The sequence below is a fragment of the Saccostrea echinata genome, unplaced genomic scaffold, assembly GCF_033153115.1.
Source record: "Saccostrea echinata isolate AGI-Se365-2 ecotype Australia unplaced genomic scaffold, CSIRO_AGI_Sech_v1 ptg000030l, whole genome shotgun sequence".
Lineage (NCBI taxonomy): Eukaryota > Metazoa > Mollusca > Bivalvia > Ostreida > Ostreidae > Saccostrea > Saccostrea echinata.
In genome coordinates, this window is record NW_026889779.1 from 10,401,868 (window position 1) to 10,424,059 (window position 22,192).

At 33.0% G+C, this 22,192-nt stretch overlaps 3 protein-coding genes across 3 annotated transcripts; 2 read left to right on the top strand and 1 right to left on the bottom strand.

Annotated features, from left to right (window-relative positions):
* Window positions 1-1,728: 1,728 nt before the first annotated feature.
* Window positions 1,729-8,088, bottom strand: LOC133196793 (uncharacterized). The gene is made up of 9 exons (XM_061332652.1): window positions 7,997-8,088; window positions 6,700-6,899; window positions 6,291-6,456; window positions 5,971-6,074; window positions 4,919-5,619; window positions 4,643-4,792; window positions 4,388-4,527; window positions 3,858-4,001; window positions 1,729-2,761 (listed from the first exon to the last, which is right to left on the bottom strand). The coding sequence occupies exons 2-9, from the start codon at window positions 6,895-6,897 to the stop codon at window positions 1,884-1,886; spliced, it is 2,481 nt and encodes an 826-aa protein (XP_061188636.1). The 5' UTR covers window positions 6,898-6,899; window positions 7,997-8,088; the 3' UTR covers window positions 1,729-1,883.
* A 2,253-nt stretch (window positions 8,089-10,341) lies between these two features.
* LOC133196321 (uncharacterized) lies at window positions 10,342-16,175 on the top strand. Its single transcript, XM_061332229.1, has 3 exons — window positions 10,342-10,477; window positions 14,721-14,841; window positions 15,947-16,175. The coding sequence occupies exons 1-3, from the start codon at window positions 10,369-10,371 to the stop codon at window positions 16,089-16,091; spliced, it is 375 nt and encodes a 124-aa protein (XP_061188213.1). The 5' UTR covers window positions 10,342-10,368; the 3' UTR covers window positions 16,092-16,175.
* A 2,128-nt stretch (window positions 16,176-18,303) lies between these two features.
* Window positions 18,304-21,081, top strand: LOC133197268 (uncharacterized). Its single transcript, XM_061333228.1, has 3 exons — window positions 18,304-18,428; window positions 19,447-19,567; window positions 20,884-21,081. Exons 1-3 carry the CDS (start codon window positions 18,323-18,325, stop codon window positions 21,029-21,031), a joined length of 375 nt encoding a protein of 124 aa, XP_061189212.1. The 5' UTR covers window positions 18,304-18,322; the 3' UTR covers window positions 21,032-21,081.
* The last annotated feature ends 1,111 nt before the right edge of the window (window positions 21,082-22,192 follow it).

Below are 22,192 nucleotides of genomic sequence, written 5' to 3' on the forward strand. Positions count from 1 at the left end.
TGCTGATTTCATGGTCACAGAGTTTTACCACTGCAACACATCAGTGGAGCAGGTAAAACAGATGTTTGTGACCGTTAAAGCGGGATTAATGGTTGCAAATTACAAATGAGAAGATATTTATTTCCATTCTAATGCAATTTATGGTTATGTCTTATTCTGTTGAGTTTTATTATACAAAATACATCACAAAGTATTGTGTTTTTGCATCGTTCTATTATGACATAGTATAAAGCTTTCATTCTCTTAAATGCTCATTTATCTGCCTTAAACACCAGTGCATTGGTCACTCAAAATGCAGACTACAAAACAGCTGCATAAGAATGTGTATTTTATCTGACAAACAGCTTTAAAATTAGTTACTTCTACAATAGGCAATAAAATGCAACTTATCTATTGGCAATGAAATTGGTCAAACATACTGTAGATTCCTAAATATAAGCGAGGAATCTATTATCGCGTCATTTTGCAAGAAGCATCATTCACTCAATAAAATTACTCGCTTTTATTCTTATATTGCTGAAATCCATGTAAAAGGTCGTAATGAAACAAACACTTTCTAATTCATATTCTCATGATTTGTCGTCTATAAGTCATCTCACAATATAAAGTACTAATATAAAATAAGAAATCTAAAGTAACAGGCAAAAAAGTCAGATCAGATATTGAAGACTTAATGTTGGTTTTATATTAAAAAAGATATCAATCCAGCTTTTTAAGAGCAAATCAATGAATTTTCTTTCCTATTAAACAAGAAATTAGGCAAACTGGGATTTTCCACTGCCCCCTTTAGGGCTGTATTTGGGCCCCATTCCCAATTGCAAAAACCCTCCCCTTTTCCTAAAAAATGAACTTTGTGTTCAATATTCAAGTGCACAAAAACTTAACACCCTTTAGGGCTGAATTTGGGCCCCATTCCCAATTGCAAAAACCCTCCCCTTTTCCCAAAAAATTTAAATTTTTTGTTCAATATTTAAGTGCAGAAAAACTCAACAAACTTGATAGGATCAGAATACATGTAAAATAAGCATGGTCAAAGTTGGAAATGAATGAAATTACTAAAATTTTAAGAAGCATGGTTCTGATGATGACTTCCAGATTGTTAGTAAGTTTAATAATAAAAGATCAAATTTATTCATCATAAGTATTTAATTCTTTAAAATTGTCAAGTGATATAATTTTCCAATTACTGACAAAATGGCAAATAATTCCCAAGGGCCCAGGCCCCAAAATGGAGTGGAAAATCCCTGGCATATCTCGCTAGTATTTTTTTTTTTGTACCGGGTATTGTAAAACTTTTTATCATGCATTTTGCTATCTTTGAAATTTAAAATGTAAATGTACATCCAAGAACAAAGAGTACCAGGTAAAATAACCATCCACACTAAAATGATACACGTGACAATACTTGCACCAAGCTTACCATGTTTCACAGCATAACAACTAGCAATAGCTTAACATAAAAAGCACTTTTGATACATGGCACAATTCTGGAAATTTAATTGACTACATTAGCTTAGCCGCCTAGAAAATCTGAATGAGTTTGCTTTGCAAGAGATCTGTAAGATTTGCATATGGGGCACAACAAACATTAAAATAGCACATCTTTCATTAAAATTTTAAGACATGCAGTGGATAACAATACATAGTAGTTTCTTTTATAATTATATTTAACAGAAAAAAAACATGCATCAGAAAACCTAATAAAGACAGGCATTCTGATATATTCTCTTTTGTAACAAACCAGACTTTAACAACAACAAATTCCTTGAACATGTTTTAACAGGTTCAACTAAAATATTTTAACATTAAATAACAGTTCCTGACAAATGTATGGGTGTAACTATAAAGGCAAACATTTGTCAGCAGTCAGACTGCAGAGCCCACTAAGAGTTGACAACAGCTGTGGGCAGAGGGCTGTTCTGTATCGTAACCTGTGACCTTTCACCTCTGGTGTCATCCATGTGAAAACTGATCACCTCTGCAACTTGGCTTTCACATGGTTGTCCAAGGTTTCCTTTGGATATCCCTTGGTTTTCCTTTTTAATGTTCATCTGTAAATGACAAGGATCTTTATCAGTAACCTCGTCATCAGCAAGTTCATCTTTCACTTGACCATCACTCAATAAAGCTGTATCCTCTTTTCTGCAGGAACTGGAAATATCATCATCTAATGAATGCTCCTCCATCTCCTTTTTGTCAAATTCACTATATTTGTCAGAGTCCACAGACTTCTCTGGTGAAAATTCCCTGTCAGTACTGCCAGCAACACTGGAATCACAATTCATCTCCAGATTCACAACCTCGTTTTGACTAGCATCTTCCACACCTCCCAAAGGAACCTGATCCCCAACCCCAAAATGGACATCATCACAACCTTTTTCTAGATGGTTATTTTGTTCTTCATTGTTCATTTGAACACTGTCATCCCCAGGTGAAGAATTTTCCTGATCAACAGATGGACTAGGGAATGGGTCTGTGCCCTGTCTGTCTGTCTGCTTATCTGTAACAGTGTCTTTTGGTTTAATGTCATCTGCACCTTCTTTGTTATTTTCATGATTATTCACATTTTCTTTCCCATTCTTTAATTTGGCCTCTCTTGTATCTGAAGTATTATTGTTATTTTCACTGTCAATATTGTCATTTTGCTTCTTAATTCCCGTAAAGTTTGCCCCTTCTTCTAATTTGCTTTGTTTGGTCTCGTCAACAGGTTCCGTCTTTGAACTGTCCCCTTTCGTGTTGATTGTATTATCAACTTCATATCCTAAACAAAGATTTTTTTTAATGTTTATATAAAAACTTGATTGATAAATACATGTAGCAAGCAATGATAAAGAATCTTTATGGATTGCTCAATACAAATCTGTTGGGACAGAATTTTGTGATTTATTTATATCAATGGATCATAGCAGTGTTCCTCATTTATATAATAAAGCATGATCTTCTTCAGGGCCATCCAGGGCTTGACATTAACTTTTTTCCCTACTTGTCCATTTGGACAAGTGACAAAGGCAATAACTTGTCCAAACTTCAACTTCACTTGTCCGAAAATTTGTCAATAAAGATCTAATACTGTCAACTGGAAAACTAAAAATAAAGTCCATTACATGTGCATGATGTTATTTAAAATACAACAAAAACATAAAACAAAATTTTATCTAGACTTTCTGTCTTGACAACATAAATGCTGTCAAAATTTAAACAGAATCCAAACTTCGTAAGACTGTAAAGGTAGGTTCAATGCCTTTGCAGTAGTATGCAATTAGTGAACTTCGATCCCAATTGAGTGTGAACTCAACTACATAGCGATCCATATCGGGATGAAGTTCAGTTTTATGTACCGTTTCCGTCTTTAAAGTACCGGTAAACTTTCAACAGTCATTCTTTTTAATATTTAGAGACTTCTTTACATTAAAATGCACTTGTCCAATCAGACAAGTGCCCAGCAATATTCACTTGTCCGTACTTTTTTTTTTCACTGGTACCGGACAAGCGGACAAGCGTTAATGTCGAGCCCTGCCATCACATATTTTGTAGGGGATTCTCAAAGTCCAGGAATAGTACAGAGTGAAACATTAATATATTATTTTACACTATTAATTTACCTGTCTTGATACTTGCAACAAATTGAAAAAGCAGAAGAGTTAAAATTTATTTTACACATTTCCCTACTTATCTAAGAGAAACACAAAGCCTTTCATAAAGTATACATACTCTTGAAAAAAATATATATGAAATGATCTGTTTCATGTTATTTTTTTTACATCGAGATTGTACTCAATGGGTAAGGGGTACCTATGCATAAGATGAAAGTCATAAAAATCAAATCCTCAAAGTTATACTGATTCCACAGAACTTACTTTTCTGATCTGTAGTAACAGGCATTAGGTGTGTTATGGAGTGCTTTCTGGCCTTCCTCTTTCTGCTGCCCACAACTGGCTCAGAAGGAAGATCCTCAGCTTTTACTTTCAGATGAGGTGGTATGATCAACTTTATTTCAGGTGCTAAAAATAACAATTTTTTATTTGAAGGTGGATAGGTGTTTAAAAATGGATACCTTGCTTATAAGATAAAGATCTTGTTCCTGTTTGTTAGGCTTGACATGAAACTTTTTTAAGATGCTAAAACTTTATACAGAAATGTTTGAATTTTTAGGTGCAATGTTCATGAAACTAGGACATAAGATTCACCAACTTCAAAACTACAGCATTCTAGCAATAACTTTCTTCTTTGTTTCAGGATAACATACATGTACATTTTGGAAAGAAAGAATTAACTCTTTGCAATCACACAATCACTGTTCCAAGAGGTATGCCATGCAACAAATTCTGAAACTAAAATTACTGTTACTGCTTCTACATATACAATTACTGTCACGGTTTATACATACTAGAATTACTGTCGCTGCTTATGGACGAAGTGCGACTCTCTGATGTGGTCCTTGGCTTCGGAGCTGTCTTCTTTGGTTTAGCTACCTTCTCCAAGGAACAGGCAGGGAGAGTTGCTATGTGGGCTTCCAGGTCAAAATCTCTACCAAAATTGCAATGCAAAAGTTCACAAATAAGAACTTGGCAATAAATAAAATCCTTTCAGAAGAACCTTTAAATTTCCTCTGAAGCTTTTATTATCTATTTTTAGTATTTACCCTGTTTTGTATCTGCTACTGTCTTCTAGTCGGACTTTCTCCGACTCTGATTGTGTTCTCTTCCTAATTTGTCTAGGATACACAGACAGAACGTCAAACCGCAGGTGCTCTCTTGGATTGAAGTTAATCTGCTCCTCTTCCCTGAGTTCACTGCAATTGAAAAAATAACTGGTAAATTATACTTTAAATCATTTCATTGGTAGATTAAATCATGCTTGGACCTCTTGGTAGATAAATCTGTTCCCACATTGATTGTGACTGAATGATTCTTAATACCTGTCTCTTTGTAAAGTCATTTGCTCTTCTTTGGCAGCTTCTTCTGGTGATTTGGTGACTGTCTGTCTGTCTTTTGAGGGCTGTATGATTCCTTCGTTAATTAGTTCCTGATAGCGCTGTCCTCTATTACGACGTTTTGACTTCCTCACAGGCTGAAGGTCATTTTCTCCGTCATCATCCATTACATCACTGCTTGAATCCCCCTTCTTAAAATAAGGGTTCACAAAAGGCTGCAAGGTGCTCATTTCTGGTGTGTCTTTAAAACCTTCAGAGTAACACCTTTTTCTTTTATATCCAGACCATGATGACATCTCATTCTTTATCATATCAGAGTCATTCAGCATAGCAGACTTCCTTGGATCTACCCATGAACTTTTAGGTGCATCCAATCCAGATCCCAGACACATCTGTTGATTAATAAGCAGTTTCTTTTCCAACTCATCCCTAGACACAGAAAGGTCATGTAAAAGTGACCTTTCCCTCTGTTTATCTGTCAGCATTGTAAACTGACCACTTCTTGGTTCAGCTAGTGAGTTCTCTGATTTTGAGTAATAGAGTTGATCGATGATGGAGTCCATCACCATTTTCCCACAGGCGACAACAGTATTTCTGTCCTCTTTCTCTGGGCTGTGTTCTGGGTCTGATCCACTCACATTCTGACTTTGTTGAGATAAAGTTCTACCAGTTTCCATATTGGTCATCTATATAACAAATTCAATTCTGTATGTAATTTACCAAAGTTTAGCTTTGAAAGGTCCTACATTGCCACCCTTTTCCTATTTTTAACATAGAAGGTATGTAGCTGGGCTTGAAAACATGAAAGGACAGAATAATTAGATTAATAAAATAAAAGTACTGGTACTTCAAGGTCAGGGCAATAATTGATCATAAGTGTAGTTGCAACTTAATAGTACTGTATACAACGTTACCAGCTTAAAATCGTAAATTCTTATAGGCCTGGGCCATTATTTACTTTGCATTAAAAAAACTTTCTCAATTTTCAAAGGATGGGGCATATTGACAACCGTCTGGCTTCAACGACTTCAACTAACCTTTTCTCTTGCAGGCTGCATTGCTGGGATAGCATTGGTTGGTTTAGATGGATTTTGTTGACCAGCCATAAATAAGAGGCTCAACCCACCCATATTAGAAGGATCTATATGAACAAAAATGAGTATTTATTTGTACTAGTTCTAATTTCTTGTTTTTTAAGACTTCAGTCAGTACCAATTCTTTGCAATTTTTTTTTTCACTTAAATTTTCATTGCCTTTCTTCAGTTTTGTTTAATTTTTTTTATTTAAAATGAGATTTTTTTTTTAACATAAGAATCTCCTAAAAAAAAATCTGTATATCCCTATATTTCAATTCTACCTGCTAACTTCCCAGGAGTAATTGACTGGTCAGCTCTTGAAAAGTCAAAGTTTTCTTGCCCTATGCCTTTTGTTGGAGACCTGGGTAGAAGACCAGCTGGGTGCATTCCTTTTTCGGGGTTGTGCCACTTATAATCAGGGTTTGCTTTCATGAAGGCATCCTTATACTGCAAAACATTTTTTCATAATCATCATGTAAAATTATTTCACAATTAACATCACCAAAAAGGCCCAAAAGCCCAAAGAATGTGAAATAACAGTCTCTTCCATAAATGCCCAGTTTATGTATCATAAAACAAAATCATGAAAAAATTTATGACAACCAATATTAATTAATTCCATATCATAGCTTAGTCAAATTCATGTAAATACTGAGTGCTTGTATATGTAGAATTGTTTGCAGTCATTACCTGCTTGGCTAAATCTGTGTACTGTGTTTTCTCCTCCTCCTTCAGGTTCGCCCACAGATCACCAAGAATCCGTGTGACATTTCGGTTGTCCAGATTTGGGTTCTTTTCTCGTACCATTGACCGATGTCGCTTGCAGAAAATAAGGAAAGCATTCATTGGTCGCCGGACCTCTTTTTTATCTGGATCAGAGGGGTCCATACCTAAAAGTACACCAGACAATAAAAATTAACTAATTTGGATAAAACAATTTTAACGGAATGGCATACATAAAGTGTTTAAAATAAATTTTGGCAATATGTTGATACCCATATAATACATGTATATAAATTTATTTCATTAAATCATTAAAATGATTTTTTGGCCTTATTTTACATTGATATGTACCTGTCATAATGATTATACACATTTATAGCAAAAATTAACAAAATTTATATGAATATTCAGTTGTAATATTGAATTACTCTTAGTCAATTAAGTAACATCTCTTCTTAAACAAAAGAAAAGGTGTGTTAAAGCACTTTATAGATGTCATTATAGTAAAAAAAAAAAGGGGGGGTATGTATATAATATATATATATATAACGCATGCGCAAAGGCATGACAATCTCTGCACCTCCTTGTTTATGTATAAGGCCATTATACCTACTTATGATTAAAAATCACAAGGTAAAAGTCATGTTATAGAACAGTTTCATGATAATGACTTTTCCCCCTTTTATACAGTAGGAATAAACATGCATCAAGTATGATATCATGAAAGCGAGGTTCTGCGGGGGTCAGGAGAAAAAATATAAACAAACACATTAATTTTAGCAAAATGTCAATCAGTTCGTTGATTTATATGTTTCAATTTAAATTTCTCATCAGATTCATTTCTTTGCCATCATGTTTGTCCTGAATGTTTCTCTTAAACGACCCGTCACAGATGCCTTACAAATCGAAACGACCATGTGCTCTCGATCGTCGACAAAACATGGTGAACGCCACTACGAAACACGTGGCCCTATTTTGGGCCGAATCCTCCCCACGTGTAAGAGTTACAGTCCTACATGTGACAGTAAAATTCTTTATTATCAACTTATTTATCAAAATGACATATTAATATACAGTTACAATGGCCTTAAAGGTGTATATTGACAAGAACAAGCTAGCTCATTATGACACTTCGACCGCATCATGTCGGCCGATCATGTGGACAGTTTTAGATCTGTGGAATGAATCACCACAAAATTGAATGGAAAAGTTGTGTGTCATTCAGTCAAATTTATAAAAAGGCATCAATAAACGATTATCTTACCTATCCGTTTCCGATCAACCACCAATACCGTTAAAATTATTCTCTAAATGACTTCCGTCAGCGTGTATCTCTCTTGCTTGGTAAAGCGAACTGCGCAAGCCATTCGAAATAGGTCAAGGTTGCACTGTATGTCTCAATCATTGCAAAATATTCGATTAACATTAAACTGCAAGACATACCCATAGGAAATTTTGAATATCATATTTATTCCATTTATTTGGGCAATATAAACATTCAGATAAGACAAAATTCATTGAAACACCAACATTTACTGAAAAATATTTGGAGCGGATCTAGGATTTTCAAATACAAAGCAACATACGCTAGGCTACTAATGAATAAATGGTTTATTATATAAAAATAAATTCTCTTTAGAATACCACTTTAAACAGTAATTCGTATATTTAATTCTGTTTAATTTAACTTATTTATTAAAGACAGATCTTTTCTTTAGAACTAGCACTGAGTGACCAGCTGCTGACCGACACAAAACTAGCTGATATTCATATCAATGATGTCAGGGAGTTTTAAAGTCTAAGTGAAATAAAGATCGAATATTAAGAAATCCGTCCCCTTGACCAATAGTATAAGTTTCTGTTACAAAACCCCACCCCACATCCACCTCTTTAATAAGGGGGGGGGGGGCTGTAAATATTTTCCAAAGGAGAGGCTATGGACTAATGCGGCATTTTTTTTGGGGGGGGGGGGGGTATTTACTACAGATTCTTTTTCCTACAGAGGCAATATAGCACAAAAGGCATACGTATATATACGAGGGTGGCTGCTTTAAAATCTTTAATAATCGAAAGCTATTAACAAAATTTTATTTTAATATAAATGCCTTCTCTTTTTTTTTTACTTTTGTCTTAAAATTTCATTTATGCAATACTTTTTAAAATATCAAAATACACACAACGTTAGGTTTCGTCTATCGCCTCACGGCAAGAATATTGTAAGTGTATAAATATTGGCGTATTCAAAATTTAGCGCAGTCACTGGGTAAAGAGTTATTGGCATATTCATGAATTAGCGCTACACACTAACGCGCCGTATATTGTATTTATAAATGATTTCTCCGCGGTATTCATGAATTAGCGCATCGTTGTCCGCGCCAAAGCCGCTAAAATATGAAGCCTGCTTTTTTTTTTAAAGTACACATACGTTATGACGCGTTTCTCTTCGGAACTCATTTTCAGTTCATCCATAAATCTATTAGTACTAAATCTCACGCATATATATCACAGGTACTTGTGGACAGGACCCCCCCCCCCCCGATATTCAACCCCGGGGCTTGTTGGACATTTTTTTTCACAAATTATATTTATTGCACTTATTCATCATGTGTACCATAGGAAAAAATCGTGAAAACCCCAAAATAATCGTTCCACACAAAAATACCCTACTATATACATTATCTCTCTTATAATGTATATAGTAGGGTATTTTTGTGTGGAACGATTATTTTGGGGTTTTCACGATTTTTTCCTATGGTACACATGATGAATAAGTGCAATAAATATAATTTGTGAAAAAAAATGTCCAACAAGCCCCGGGGTTGAATATCGGGGGGTGGAGGGGGGGTGGGGGGGTGGTCCTGTCCACAAGTACCTGTGCCTCCACGCACTTTCCTCCTTCTATAGCATCTGTCCATATTTTGACTTCCATTTATTTATTGGTAAAAAAAATAAATCAACTTTTGTGTCTTAATAATGTTAATTATTTCTCTCATTATTTATAGTGGTAATTTTTTTTTCGAAAGTCAAGTTTAACGTTAAGTCAGGGTATATCATTTCAACTGATGAAGAAGAAAGTGAATGGACGATCAGTCAACCTTTAACGTCACTTGTTCTTGAATCTGACGAAACACAAGATCTACGCAAAAAAAAAAATGAATTTAGAAATAAAATTTGGACGAAGTTTAAATGATTTTACAACTCAAAACAAAACGCTTAATTATTAAAAAGAAGCATGTAAGAGGTTAAGAAGATTTACGGATAGATAAAACGTGACGATGGGAAAACTACTTCATTTGTATTACTACAAATAATATTTTTTTCATCGGTATTAATACTACTGAAAAAAAAAATAAATTGCAGAAAGGGGGCGAAGGCATTATTCTATTTATTAATTAAGTTTTCAAAGAAAGTAAAGTTAATTAAAAACATCGACTTAGAACAGTATGCAATAAGTTCATCTGCGTCTTTTGAATGGTGATGGATTAATGTAAAATATGTTAAATATAAATCCTCTAAATTAGAATTGAAGGATGTGTTACGCATGGAGATACCTCAGTAAACGCCCTTTACAAGACAAAAGTCTTAAAATGAAATAGTCTTCCCATCGCAGACCATTTTCCGGGGCCTAGCTGCATCATGAGTTCCAGTGGGATCTGTTTCAGTGTTCTGTGTGCTGTCGTATTACTATTTGACTTCAGTAACGGTGCATGTAAATATAAACCTGCTGATTACCGTATAGATAGAGGTAGGCAAACATAATTTCTTCGGATTTTTTTTTTTTTTTTTTTTGAGTAGTTGACTGTCGGAGACGAAAAGAGTTTTTTTTTTCTTAAGTCTAGGCAAAATGAACGATTAAGAACAAAATAAAAAGATAAAATAAAATCAACAGATGCAAACGCAAAACAAAAAGTCATCGGTTTATTTTATTTAAAATTCTTTTCGCTCCCCTTACCAAACAGTACTTTATCCGCATATCCTTTGGATGTTTGCTAATAGCAAGAAAACCAAATCAATGTTTCAAAGATAATTTTCGTATAAAACATCAAAAATGTTTTACTTATATAAATAAGAATTACAATTTAAATCCATAATATTCTATCCATAAAGATCTCTCTCTCTCTCTCTCTCTCTCTCTCTCTCTATTTTTTTTTTTTTTTTTTTTTTTTTTTTTTTTGCTTAGGTTTTACCAATAGGTGAAAACTGAGATAGCGGTTATCATAAAACGTGCGTGTCAAACTAGTTTCCCCGATGACGAACAATATTACGAGTGATGAAAATCTATTGCCCGTAATTTTTATAATGTCACAATCAAGTTCTTTACTAATATCGAATCTGTTAAATTGGAAGATTTGGAGATTTTCGTTAATTTTTCTTAATGTATTATATTATAAAGTCAACGGCCGGACTGAAACGCTTGAGATAATGTTTGTAGTAATAATTCATTTTTAGCAATAAAACCAAGCTACTCGAACGATCGAGATAGAAACGTCACCCGCCAAAAAATAGAGTGCAGTTAATGTTTCGGTCTGTGAAGATAGTCACCTTAATTTTTTTTATGATCTAAAATAATTAAGTTTCGAGGATAGATTTTTTTAACGAAATGTTCACTATTTAATGGAAACTTAATTTAAAAATAATAATGCTCTAGAAGTATTGAATAAAAGACTTTAACCGAGTAGTAACTTCCTTTGGTATATCATATTTAAAAAAAAACATTTTTTTTTCATTCTTTTTGATTGATTGATTGATTGATTGATTGATTGATTGATTGATTGATTGATTTATTGATTTATTTATTTTCTGCTTTCTCGATGAAAAATGGAATCTTTTGAGCTGTTACACCTCATACATGATCTGTCAAAACTAATTATATAATATTGGTGACAATAGAAAAGGTTGCCTACTGCATGATTTCAGACGGGGTCTATGCTTTTCGAAATGAAAATGGTTATGGAGTTAATAACAGATCATTTATATAAACTTAGTGAAACCAGTAACTCTGATCATGAAAAGAGTTCCCGAATTTTTAAAACGTGGATTCCAAGTGGTGGATTTCAAAGGGGGGGGGGGAGGCACCTGCCCCGTCCATTTATTAAGAAAGTCTTGAAAAACTCGTGCCATTAAACTCATACTAACTAAAAGTATTGATTCTTTCTATATTGTCATTTATTTTAACATTTTTGAAAGTTTGCCCCACCCTCCTCTTGAAAACCCTGGATCTGTCCTGCTTTTCCCCTGAATCCTCATAGTACAAACCGTATGGAATTATATAAATGATATTGTTTGATTATAAAAAAGTCATAAATTTGCAAAACTTTTCCTCTTTCCATGATAATAATATTATATGTTCTCCAAATATAAATCCCATCAACTTATAAGGAGAACGACCGTATCCCCTTATCCCCACGAAAATATTTTTGTCTTTTCTGCATGTTGCAATGTACATATAACATTTTGTAAGATTACGTAACGTAATGTAACATATTATTACATAATGTAACATAATATAATGTAATGTATTGTAACAGGGAAGTAAGTGAAAACCATGAAAATTTAATATAACATGTGGGGCTTTGAGACAAATCATCACTGAAGTTCTAATAAATGTATCAATTTTAGAGTTATCGCCTTATGTATAGAAGATGGTTTCCTATTTTTTGTCTCTGTAATGTTTTTTTTTTTTTTTTTGTATTGATTATAGACTCATTAAAAAGGTCTTTACTTTTTATACCCTCGATAAGACAAAAAAAGTTTATTGTAAAATTATATACACCCAGTCGTATTCTTATTCAGAAAATATAGTTCAAAATTAAATTAAGTAACGCAACAAAGAACTTGTTAAGTCTGCAAAATGTCGACCAACTCCTCTAACATTTCATTCTTCAAAAGAAAAAGATGACGGTATTGGTGACATTTTACAGTCAGGCGCATGCGCACCGCATATGATTTTTTGTAAATTAATGCCCATTCCCTTATTTTGTCCTCATGATGTAATATCGCATATTCATCTCGATAACTAATTTATATTCTATTTTTATGCATTAATTTCCATGAAAATTCTGGGGGGTGATGTATCTTTTCTAACAACAACAACACTATTGGCATATTTTAAAGACAATTTCAACACCTCTGGTAAGTAAAGTAAAACCAAAGCCCAAAGAGTTGGCTTCTGATTGTCTAGCTAGCAACACATCGTAAATTATTCATCATTCTTTAAATGCCAAACTTTGACCCATTATAACACCTAGCCATCTTTAATTTTATGACAAATTACCCCATTTACAAACTTTATCTGGCTAACTTACATTCAATCAAAATGTGTGACTGTGTGTGCGTGTGTGTGTGTGTGTATGTGAAAGGGTGTGCTTGTGTGTGTTTCAATCTCAATGAAAGAATGCTGAAAAAAACTATGTATGTTTATCTTAAAAATTAATGATGCTGTCTGTCCTCCTTGATATATTTTCCCCTCTTATATTATTTATTTATTTCCTCAATCTTCTGTCATGTTTTTTGTTTTGTATATGTACCCCTGACCAGTTTTGTATATAATGTATATAATGTAATATAATGTTATTAATGTACCCCATGTACTAATATTTTGGTTTGGGTGAATAAATTGAACTTGAATCTCCGTTTTATATATATTTTTTTATATATGTCTTGAGAATAAAGCTGTATTAAACTGATATACCATATTATCTTAAACTGAAAGAACACGCTTTATTAAAACTAGGGCTGGGTTGAAAATTTCGTGTTGCGATATATTGCGATATTTGGAACTGTATTGCAATATTTTTTAATAACATTTAAAATGCTCTTTTCTTGTTTTATTAACCTCCATTTATATGCAGAATGTATAAAACTTTATAAATACTTTGTAACAAAAAAGTTCTAGTTGATTTCACTACAGTTTGACTACGAAATGCAACCATACGACAGAAACCTTTTCCGTTTGGTACTGTTTGGCACGATTGTAAACGTTTCTGACACCTTAAATTTCATACTTTACTTCATTAATCTAAAGCCCAATCATTTTGCCGGTATACCGGTACTGGAAAAAACGTATCACAATACGATGTTTTTTGTTAACGAATCGCAATATATCGGAATATCGATATTATTGCGCAGTCCTAATTAAAACAACAACAACAACAACGAACTAAACAAATAAGAAATAGATAAATACATGTAAAAATAAATTTAAATTTTTGATAAAAAAAAAAACCAGCTTCAGCCCCCCCCCTTTTCCTTAAAAAAAAAAAATAATAAATAAAAAAATTTAAAAAAAAAAAAAAGATTTTGGGACAAATTTGGGACCTCTTGTGCCACTATGAATGATTTTCTTATCACTTTCACGAAATTGAATGGTAATACTTCTCTTTTTTTAATTTTCAATGTTTTTATTTAAAATGTTCATTATTTCAAAATGAAACCTTGTAGACATCATACTGCTTACAATATGCAAATCAAATGATGAGGGTATATTTACAGTAACTAATTTGAGACAAAGGAATATATGGTAAAATTAGAACTTCTTTGAAAAACATAGAATCCTCATTTCGTCTTTATATATATATATATATATATATATATATATATATATATATATATATATATATATATATATATATATATATATATATATATATATAAAATATATGAATTGCTTGTACATTTAATCTGTCGCCGAAGTGCAGTCGAGACGACATGCAGAGTAATTCTGTTTTTACCAATAAATAATAAAAACATTTTAATATAGGCGTTAAATGGTTTTTCCCCTTCACAAGACAAGGATATGCATATATAACAAACAAACAAACACCTCTTTAAAAAAAATTGAATTCATTATTTGCTTTGAAGGTTCTCCTTTTAGTATAACACAAATATCAGTGGCGTTACTAACTTTCAGAAGGGTCTTTGGATACATGTGTCAGTGTATATTGGTGTAAACAATAAAGAATATTTTGACTTTACCTTTTTTCTTTCAGCCAGGAATGAGATTGTTGTCTTTTGCTCCCATCGTGGGGTAGAATGGTCACGTGGTATGGTGCATTTTGATCAGGACTGCGAGAAATGCTACTGTAACGGATTTGTTATGCAGTGTTGCGAGTAAGTATACTTTTGTTCTGTAGCAGACACATGTATAGAATCATTAAGTATTTTTATACCTATACTCGGTTTCTCTCACTAACTTTCATGTTTTTTGACACAATACTTTTGAATTTGAAATATAGGTATATATTAAAGTTCTACAAGATATTGTACGGAAATTCGTGAGAACACGCGCATGGCGATGCACGTTAACTGTAATTTGATTGGCTGAAACTTTAAATGGCTATAATTTCCTTAGTTTTCTACAAAACAGGATGAAATTTAAAATATAGATATATAGGTATAATGGGTTTCTACATTATGCTGATATCAAAATTGAATCTAAGAACATGAATGCACGTGTGCTGAAATCTGATTGGCTATAATACTTTATAGTCTGTATCTCTCTTATTTTACAATAAAATACTTTGAAATTTAAGACATGGGTATAAATTATGACACTGTAAGTATAAATATGTGGGAAATCTATAAATTCACGAGAGCACATGTGTTGAAATCTGATTGGCTAATATTGTGGGTATTTATAACTTTCTTAGTTTTTATTTTAACGAAAGAAGACGAAATTCAGAGTATAGGAAAATAAATAATACAAGTCTCTACAAAATAGATTCATCAGAAATGAATACGAGGACATGCATGCACGTGTGCTGAATTCTGATAAGATAATATTCAGGTTGCTTTAACATTCTACGTTGTCAGTGAAACTCTTTGAAATTTAAAATGTAGCTCTTTATTAGGGTATATTAAAAGATGATGTATATGGAAATTGTCGAAAACTCGTGCATGCACGTGTATATAAATCTAATTGGGTTATACTTATTTTGTTATATATGCGTTGTTATTTCCCCAAATCATTTAGAAAATAAGATAAAAAAGTATACAATACAAAGATTTTGCTCAATTTAATAAAGATGATAGGGAATGGGACACCAAAAGGGAGGGGGGGGGGCGTTTGGAGAACATCTCTAACGGTCTCTGTTACAACAGTCCGTTACAATCAGTACTAGTTATTATAGCCCGTTACAATCAGTACTAGGTATTATTAAAATTTTGTATGACTTACGATATAATATCATTTTTTTTTTCTATTTCCTACCTGTAGAAGTCGTGATGTGGCGGGTGTTACAATGATCCCGGGTTGTAGACAAGAGATGCGCGGATGTAAAGTAGAGTTTTACCGATACATGTATGGCCTTAAAATAAACTGTCGCACAGGTCAACCTTTCGAGGATATAGTTGGTTTTTGAAAACATTTTGCTTTTGTGGTATATTTCCATTATTTTTATTGTATATATATTTTGTTAAAAGAATAAATGTTTACTGATTACTTACACTGTTTTACTTCTGTTTGTGTAAGACCAGTAGATTTTAAGTCCCACCCGAAACCAACTTCATGGGTTTCTTGATAAAAATGGAGAACTCAGTCAGACCTAAAAGAAAGGCATTGACATATCTTTGTGACGTAAAAAAGGGTGAGGCAATATAATGTCAAAACTCGTTATTATGATGTCACATCATTGTGACGTTATCATGACCTTATCACAAGGTGCGATATGCTTGTAACATGTATCTAGGATTTAAGATAAATGATAATTTTCTACTTGCGCTGTAGACTTGATTCACACTGGCGTGATTTAGGGGGGCCCAGGGGGCCCGTCTCCCCCCTTTTGTGTCTAAAATATACATAAGATTTAATAAATCAATTTTTTGGGTGTGGCTATGGGCCCCTATCCCGACCCCATACTGGTCGGGCCCCCTTTTTCAAGATTCCTGGATCCGCCGCTGATTCATATTCCTTAGCTGTGGGCAGATTGATCTGGGGGTAATTATTTACTGTACTTATGAAAAAAATAAACATATGAAACCAGGACTTCCTCTGAAGGAAATGCCATGTTGTAAATTTTGAATTTACTGGGTGGCAATTTTACAACATGACAGAAAGAATCTTATTTTCTGAAGTTGTAAAATGATTGCAGTTGACACAGTGTAACTTATGTGCTCAGTAAATATTAGAATGACATACTTTTAAATGCAAAGATGTTCCCCATCTAAATCAGTAACTAAAAAAAGGTTGTATCCCTTTACTATAAATCAACGTTGATTTTATTGAATAAGGGTACATTATTTTTAATTAACAGATTAAGATGTTTTAAATAATTTTTTTTTAAATCTTAAGGCAGAATTTGTTCCGCGTGTTTGCAAAATAGCAAAATAATCTGTAGAGTATGGCGTGTAAAACGTTGCATTATTATACTTTTTTGTTATTCTTATTCAAAGAATTCATTATTTTTATTCTAAAACATATCATTCCTATTCGATAAAATGTTATTCCTATATTAGAAGCTAGAAATGTGTTTCCTATTCCAAAATATATCATTCATACTCAAAAACACGTGTTTCCTTTTCGAAAATATGTCATTCATATTTCGAAAATATGTGATTCCTATTCGATAATTTTTCATTCTTATTCGATAATTATGTGATTTATTTGCAATAAACTTGTTATTCCGAAAACATATCATTCCTATCCAAAAACATATAAAAAATATACAACATTACTATCTTTCATGTTGTATAGTTTATTTGATAAAATAAAGTATATCAGGAAGGACAGTATGAAGAACAAGGTTCACTTGTGGCCTTTTTGGCCCTGTGAATTTCTGACAAATAAAAACTACTCACTTAAAGTTGAAAATACTTTAAATTTTACTTACACAATACTATACTGTAAAGGGACAATCTCTAAAACTTAACAAAAAACGGAAAATGATATTAAAAAACGAAGTATTGGAAAGATAGGCTAGGAATTCATGTATATTTGCTTAGTTGTTGTGTCTAAAAAATTCTCAGAAAAGGGGGGGTTACACTAACCATTCTTCAGTTGTCTGTGTATTTTTGCTAATCTATTGGATAAACTTTACAGGACACTGTTATTAGTTGACGAAAAAAATTCTTCGTTAATATTTTACTCTATAAGCGTTCGACCCTATCTGTTCCACCAGCATACAGTCCCTATTTCCTCTTCCGTTCCACATCAGTGGTTCTTTGCATTTTATTTTCTAGCAATTTATCTGATACCCATCAATTTCGGAGAAATGAAAATAAATGCAGAACATTTCCGATAATTGTTTTTATATAAGTATATAAAAGATCTATTGTCTGTTAGGAAACATAAAACAATTTATCTATCCTTTGCGTCACTCGTTAACAATTAATATGTAAAAACGTGAAAAACATTTTAAATAAAAAAAAAAGTTGAAAGGACATGTGAAATTTATTTGCACACCTTTTGCAATCAGTCATAGACGCATTTCTCTCAGTTTTCTTGATGGATTGCGCAAACATGTTACATGAAAGATTTACCGTAAAGGTTAGAATAGACGGATGGTGAAACATGCATCAAGATGAGCAGTGGATCAATAGCTGCTGTTTTAAAAAGAGACCTCAACCATGAGACCTCTTCAAGGAGGTCTGAGAAATGAACCAAGTTAGTTTCAGCTTCTCTGTGCTCTTTGTGCCGTTACTTTTCTGGCACACTGATGGTGCATGTAGGTACCGGTTTAACAGGATTCGATACGACAAAGGTAGGAAGTATTCGAACCGTTTCTCTCGATATTTTGAGTTTGCAAAAAAGTCTTAAACATGTATTAGTGTGAAAGAAAAAGAAATTAAAATTATTAGATTTTTGAAGATTAAATGAAAAATTTCATTCAAAATCTTGATTGAATGTATTTGACCACTCGGAGCTCCTCGGGTGACTCGTGCCTCGCACACTAAACTCAGACGTGAATGGTATTCTACCATTTTGCTAATGCAATAATGTGATCCAATTTAAAATGCCTCCAAATATTCTTTCTTTAAAATCCGAGTAACTTTTTTGGTGTGCCCAACACTGTGTTTCTGCTTTCAAAGACTACTAACAGAATATTGTAATCAAGACCAATATTCAAGAAAGAATTAGACAAGATAGGAAACTTTTTTGGTGAACTTTGTGCAGAGCGAAATATGAAATGAGTTAAAGGCCAGTTCCGGCGGAGAAATGCATCGGTTTGATGCATATTCCTCCACCAATCACATCCAAGTTTTGTGTGGAGCGTATCGGAGTCAGCCGAGAAATGCCGATTGGTATTTGACAGTCGTATGTAAGTAGTTTCCTTGAAATGTAAAGCATAAGATTCTCGAAAGCTTAAAAGACGAATATAACAACTAACAAACAAATCATCACACTAAACAACTACAACAACATACAAACAACAAAAGTATTTTCATATTCATCGCCAAATGTGATTTAATTTGTTTTGAGAATGAGAAAGGCTGATGAAAATTGAAATACATTCGATATATGGGTATGAGAACTGATGCAACATTTTTTTTTATCAATATCTTTATTTTTATTTATTTATTTTTACTTGAAACACACACACACACAAAAAAACATGACAGTATTCTAGTAATAAAAATTGTTCATTTTTGTCAATCACACCATAATAAAGGCTGCATAGATTTTTATTTTTACCGAAACTGCAGTAATAATATTATTAATATTTTGACCTGTATTTTTATTTTATTTTATTTTTTTACGGAAAACCTTTTTTTTTGTAGATAAGCAGCATGTAACGTTTTACTGTTCGTACCGCGGATATAATTGGTCAAATGGACGGATACTGTTCCCTGAAGTATGCGAAGAGTGCGAATGTAAAGGTTACATGCTGTCATGCTGCCAGTGAGTACAATATGTGTGTGTAATCGGTAGCTTTCGCAACACCAAAACATATATGTAATGCAGTGGTGAAAACAACTTTGGAAACAATTTGCCACCACCAATTGCAATTAATTATAGTGAAAAAGACAAGACAGCGTAAATTTTCTATTTCGATAGTTTATCAGAGGGACCCCCCCCCCCCCAAAAAAAAAACCCATTCAGATTGTATTCTTAAATGAAATAAAATTATTTCTACATTATTCTAGAGTAACATTCTTTGTGTGTATATTAAAAAACCATCATTTTTAAAATTTTCCTCCAAACAGTAATATTTTTTCTGACAAATAATTTTTCTTGATGATGAAAAATCGAACACACACAAATATTCATTATCTATAATGAATCTTTATCAGTTATTCTCCTTTTTTTATCTATCAATAACAGTATTTTTAAAACATGTTAAAATGTAATTATTTTTGTGTGTGTGGTTGTCTTGTTATTTCATAAATTGCAACATTGCAAGGTACATGTATCGTGTTTTTAAAGAACGGAGAAATAAATGATATTGAGTATTGCCTCCGATATAGAATTTTATACACAGTACATGTACATTGTACAAGTGGCAATAGAACAACGAAATAAATGTAGAAAGTGTACAAAGACAAGCTCCGACTCTTGGCAGGGACCAAGGTCTTTAGGGTCATTTTTGAATCTAAATAGACCAAATTACGCAATTTTATAGTTGCATGTAAATACATTCCCTTACATATCATGCGTCCCCCACTCAGAAGAACATTAACAACCGTGCCCTATCTTCCATTACAAAGACAACCATTTTAATGTTCCAAATACAGGATCTAACAAGTCTTTAATCTCATTTCTTTCTTACAAACTATAGCTATAGTGGTGTAGAAGATATAATTTACACTATGCAAAGGATCCGGGTGCAATATAATATCTCTAGAAGTTTTTGCATCAGGATGTATTAAATTAACTCAATTCAATGCGTAACTGCAATCATTTGTCTTTTACCGCACACGTACATGCATTAATTGGACAACATCATTTCGCAACTGTCATCCATCTTACAGCATACCATAAAACTTGAAATGCATATATACAGCACAGTTTGTGTATTTAGCAATCTTATTTGATCAGTTCTGTCTAATGGATACGGTACTGCAAAAGGTATGACCTTTCTTAACCATCCACTGATCAAACCTAATATAACCAGGGACATATATACTAACGATAGTTTATACGCCCCTGATTTAACGTAGAAAAGTCCTTTATATCATGTCAAAAAGGAAAATTTTAATTTTTTTTCTAATCCACAGCGTTGGTACGGCTGCAAATTCCGGGGAATATGAGGGCTGTACCAAGGTGACCCGAAAATGTGAAGTCCGATACTACAAGATTGAGAATGGACAGAAGTTAGACTGCTTCTCAGACCTACCGTTTGATGAGAACTTCTGGCTTAAGTAAAAATAATGTTGATGTTCTCTTGTATTCTAATGAACTTTTACAATTTTGAAGTATAACGTTTTTTCTACAAATTCCTGGTTCCAAAAACTGCTCTTACACAACGCTTCATCTTTCGAGCAGGGTTGGGTATTGGCTAAAGATTTCGTATTGCGATATTTTTGACTGTATTGCGAAATGTGTTGCAATATTTTCAACAAAAATTTAAATGGTATTTTCTTATTATATTCAACTCCTTTTGTATGTAGAACTATGATAAATAACCAATGAAGTATATCCTGTTGATTGAATTACAGTTATGCAAAAATGTATACAACACCTTTTGTCTGTTTGGCCTGATCCCAAACCTTTCTGACTACTTTTCTTTATATTTAATGATAGAAATCCTAAGTCCAAGCATTTTACCGGTATAGCGGTATTACAATAACGAATTGCAATAGAATATTTTTTGTCAACATACCGCAATATCGGTATTATTGCCCAGCCCTACTTTCGAGGAATGATTGGTACACAGGTGCATGTGGACAGGGACCCCCCCCCCCCAATACTCAACCCCGGGGCTTGTTGGACAGTTCTTCACAAATTATATTTAGTACACTTATTTATCATGTATATATACCATAGGGAAAATCGGGGGAAACAAGAATTAATCGTTCCATACAAAAAAAAAAAAAAAAAAAATACTCCACTTTACATTATATGTAAAGTGGAGTATTTTCACCCTAGGGGCCTAATGGGGGTAAAAAAAAGAAGAAGATGTTTTTCGTCATATAAAAACCTGGTTCCCAGAACTCCTCTTATATTTTACGCAGTAGCCATTTCATCTTTTGCATTCAAGATGATATGACGTGTCCTGAAGATGAGCAATGTTTGGGAATTTTCATTTTCATTCTTGGGGCCATGCAAATGGGGTCAAAAAATGACGTTTTCAAGTTACAATTTCGGCCGTATTTTTTTTCCTTATTGAAAAAACATTTTTCTGAAACTCCCTCTTTTAAAATCAGAGTTTTTTTTCCATCAGAATCTTTAATTTCAGACCGGTAATGAAGTTATTTGAAATACAGTTGTACTAACATTTATAAGAGGCCCTGTGCATTTTCTGCTCAATTTTATACATGTATACCTATTTTATGAAAATAACAGAATACCTTTGTGGCTTCTTCG